General features: G+C 63.3%; 1 protein-coding gene across 1 annotated transcript in view; it reads right to left on the bottom strand.

Moving 5' to 3' along the window:
- The window catches only part of MYO15A (myosin XVA), a 62,581-nt gene extending 60,567 nt beyond the window's left edge, over nucleotides 1–2,014 (bottom strand). The window contains exon 1 of the mRNA XM_011961653.1: nucleotides 5–2,014. Coding sequence (XP_011817043.1) covers nucleotides 5–1,905 — 1,901 coding nt within the window. The 5' untranslated portion in view covers nucleotides 1,906–2,014. The remainder of the gene's footprint in view (nucleotides 1–4) is intronic.
- Between the last annotated feature and the right edge of the window lie 638 nt (nucleotides 2,015–2,652).

Below are 2,652 nucleotides of genomic sequence, written 5' to 3' on the forward strand. Positions count from 1 at the left end.
TGGCTGGGCCCTCCTCAGCACGATGGGCGTGCTGGGCCGCTCCGGGTCCATGCCAGCCAGCTTGTAGCCGAAGCGTTTGTAGGCCGCCTCCCTGACCGCGGGGCCGCCCGCCCGGGCCTTCTGGCTGCCCCTGAGCCGCGGGATGGGCTTCTTCTCCGACAGCGTTTTCTTGAGGAACCGCGCCAGCGAGGTGGCAGGGCGAGGAGCCGGGCGGCCAAACTCGGGGCCGAAGCCCAGGCCCCGGTGGGCACCGAAGGCAGACAGCGCGCGCTGGAGGTTGCGCTGGCGCGGCGTGAGAAAGCCCCAGAAAGGGTGGCCGTAGGGCACAGCGGGCACCGGGGGCGGCTCCTCCTCGTCCTCTTCTTCGTCCGCATCCCCTAAGGGCAGAGGAATATCCAGAGAGGGTGGCAGGGGCACCTCCAGCTTCTCCTTCCCAAACAGCTTCACCTGGGGTCGCGGGAAGAGGCGGAACTTGCGGATGAGGGACAGCTTGGACCTGGCGGGCTTGTCCATGCCTTGCTGCTCGAAGAAGGCGGCGCTGGGCAGGCGGAAAGAGGTCCCCTGACGCTCCCCGCCCGCGTCCTCCGGCTCCTCCAGCTCGGCGATGTCATCCATGGGGTGGGCATACGGGTTGCGGGACGACAGGATGGGCGGTGGTACCCAGGGGTACACGAAGGCCGAGGTCGACTCCTCTGGGTAAAAATAGGGCACCTCGGGAGGGTAGATGGCCTCGTCCCCACCGCCATAGACGCCTTCGACATATGGGACGGTGTAGGGGACCCCGTAGGGATCAAAGTAGGGTACATGGTAGGGAGTGTGGTATGGGAGGTCATAGGGCGGGTATGGCACGTCGCACGGTGCATAGGGATCCAGGTAGTAGCCATATGGGTGCGCCTCACCCTCGTACCCATCGTGGTAGCTGTAAGGAGACCAGTACCCCGACGGGGGTGCATATGGGGGTTCGTAATCATCGTAGCCATAGCCGTAGCTGTAGGTGTACCCTGGATCAAAGGGGCCACCGTAATAGTCGGGGTGGTAGTAGTCGTAGGGGTCCTCGGGCAGGTGCCCATAGTAATGGTCACTGTAGGGTGGCCAAGCCGGGCTGTAGGGGCCGAGGCCCGCCAGGTGGGGTTCCTGCTCCTCGTAGCGGTGGAGTGACTGCCGGTCATAGTAGTCGTCGCCATCACGGTGATAGTCGTAATACTCGCCCAGGTCCTGGAAACCCTCAAGCCCGTACAGCGACTTACGGGAACCCGAGTGATGGAACGGGGACTCGTCCTCGGAGGGCAGGAAGCCCAGGGGCTCGCCTGACGCGTAGATGCTGCGGCTGCGGGGGAACCTCCGGAGCCGGCCCCCGGGCCGCAGGATCTCGGCACCGGACGGGAAGGCGAGTTTGCGGGAGCCCATGCGAGAGCTCGAGCGCTGCAGCCAGGCGTCCACCGTGGCCTGCTCGCTGCCCGACTCCTCGGCCTTCTTGAGGAGGAACTTTTTTGTGAGCCAGTTGATGGCCGTGGACGCCTTGCTGAGTGACCGGGCGCGCGGCCGAAGGCGGCCGTAGCCACGGCGGCCTGGGAAGCGGATCACCATGAAGGACGGTTTCTTGCCCTTCATCGCCCGCTTCTTCTTGCCCATGCGCATCTGCGTCATGAGCTTCGACGTGGACTTGAGCACAGTGCGGGCCTTCTTCTTGCGCTTGGTCTTCTGGGGGCCGGTGTGGAGGCCCCAGAAGAAGGCCGAGGCGCTGCGGAACTGGCCCTTCTTGGAGATCTTGGGTGTGCGGTCGCGGAAGCCCATGAAGAGCCGCGACGTCCCCTTCAGGCTCCTTTTGGGCTTCTCTGGCTCCGGTGCCTTCTTCCCCTTCTTCCCTTTCTTGGCTTTCTTCTCATCATCTTCCTCCTTCGCCATGGTGGCTGCCTGCTCTCTACCGGGCCTGGGGCCGGTGTCACGGACTCAGGGACTTGGAGACACAGGGACCTGCTCGGTCTCCTGCCGCGGCTGGACACGCGGCCTCCTCGGGCTGGGAGCAGACTGGACTGGCCCCGGATGGCGTGGGGAGGGCTGAGCCAGGATTCCGGGAGGGCGGATCCATAATTCATCTCCTCTAGAGCGCCTTGGGTTTCACCCTAGAGCAGTGGTGGAAAGTGTGTGGGTGTTGTTTACCGGGATGGGGAAGCCTGCCTATGAGGCCTGTGCTGGGGAAGACATTCTTGCCTCGGAGTCGTCATGGCAACATCAGTGCTCATCCTGGTCAGGCCCTTCCTAGGCCACAGCTGGCTCAACCCCTTGAAGGGAGCCCTTGGGTCATTTCGGCTTCACAGACAAAGACATTGAGCCACAGAGATGGAATGCCACCTGCCCTAAATCACCAGCACACCTGCACTGGACCAGAAGTGGAGCCCAGGGTGGGATGGTCAAAGCCCACCAAGTCATCTTGGAGAAGTTTGAATGCTCTAGGTCCTGGGCAAGGGAGGAGGGGAATGGGCAGAGCAGGTGGTGGGCTGCGGTGAGTGTAATGGTAGCTGGCTGGCTCTCAGGAGCTGAATAATACATGGGGTGGGGAGCCAGGCTGCTGGCTCAGAAGGCAGGGCAAGGAGTGGTGTTTCAGTGGAACTCCACTTCTGTGTGTGTATGTAGCGGGGTAGAGAGGCAGAA

The sequence above is a fragment of the Colobus angolensis genome, unplaced genomic scaffold, assembly GCF_000951035.1.
Source record: "Colobus angolensis palliatus isolate OR3802 unplaced genomic scaffold, Cang.pa_1.0 Scaffold560, whole genome shotgun sequence".
Lineage (NCBI taxonomy): Eukaryota > Metazoa > Chordata > Mammalia > Primates > Cercopithecidae > Colobus > Colobus angolensis.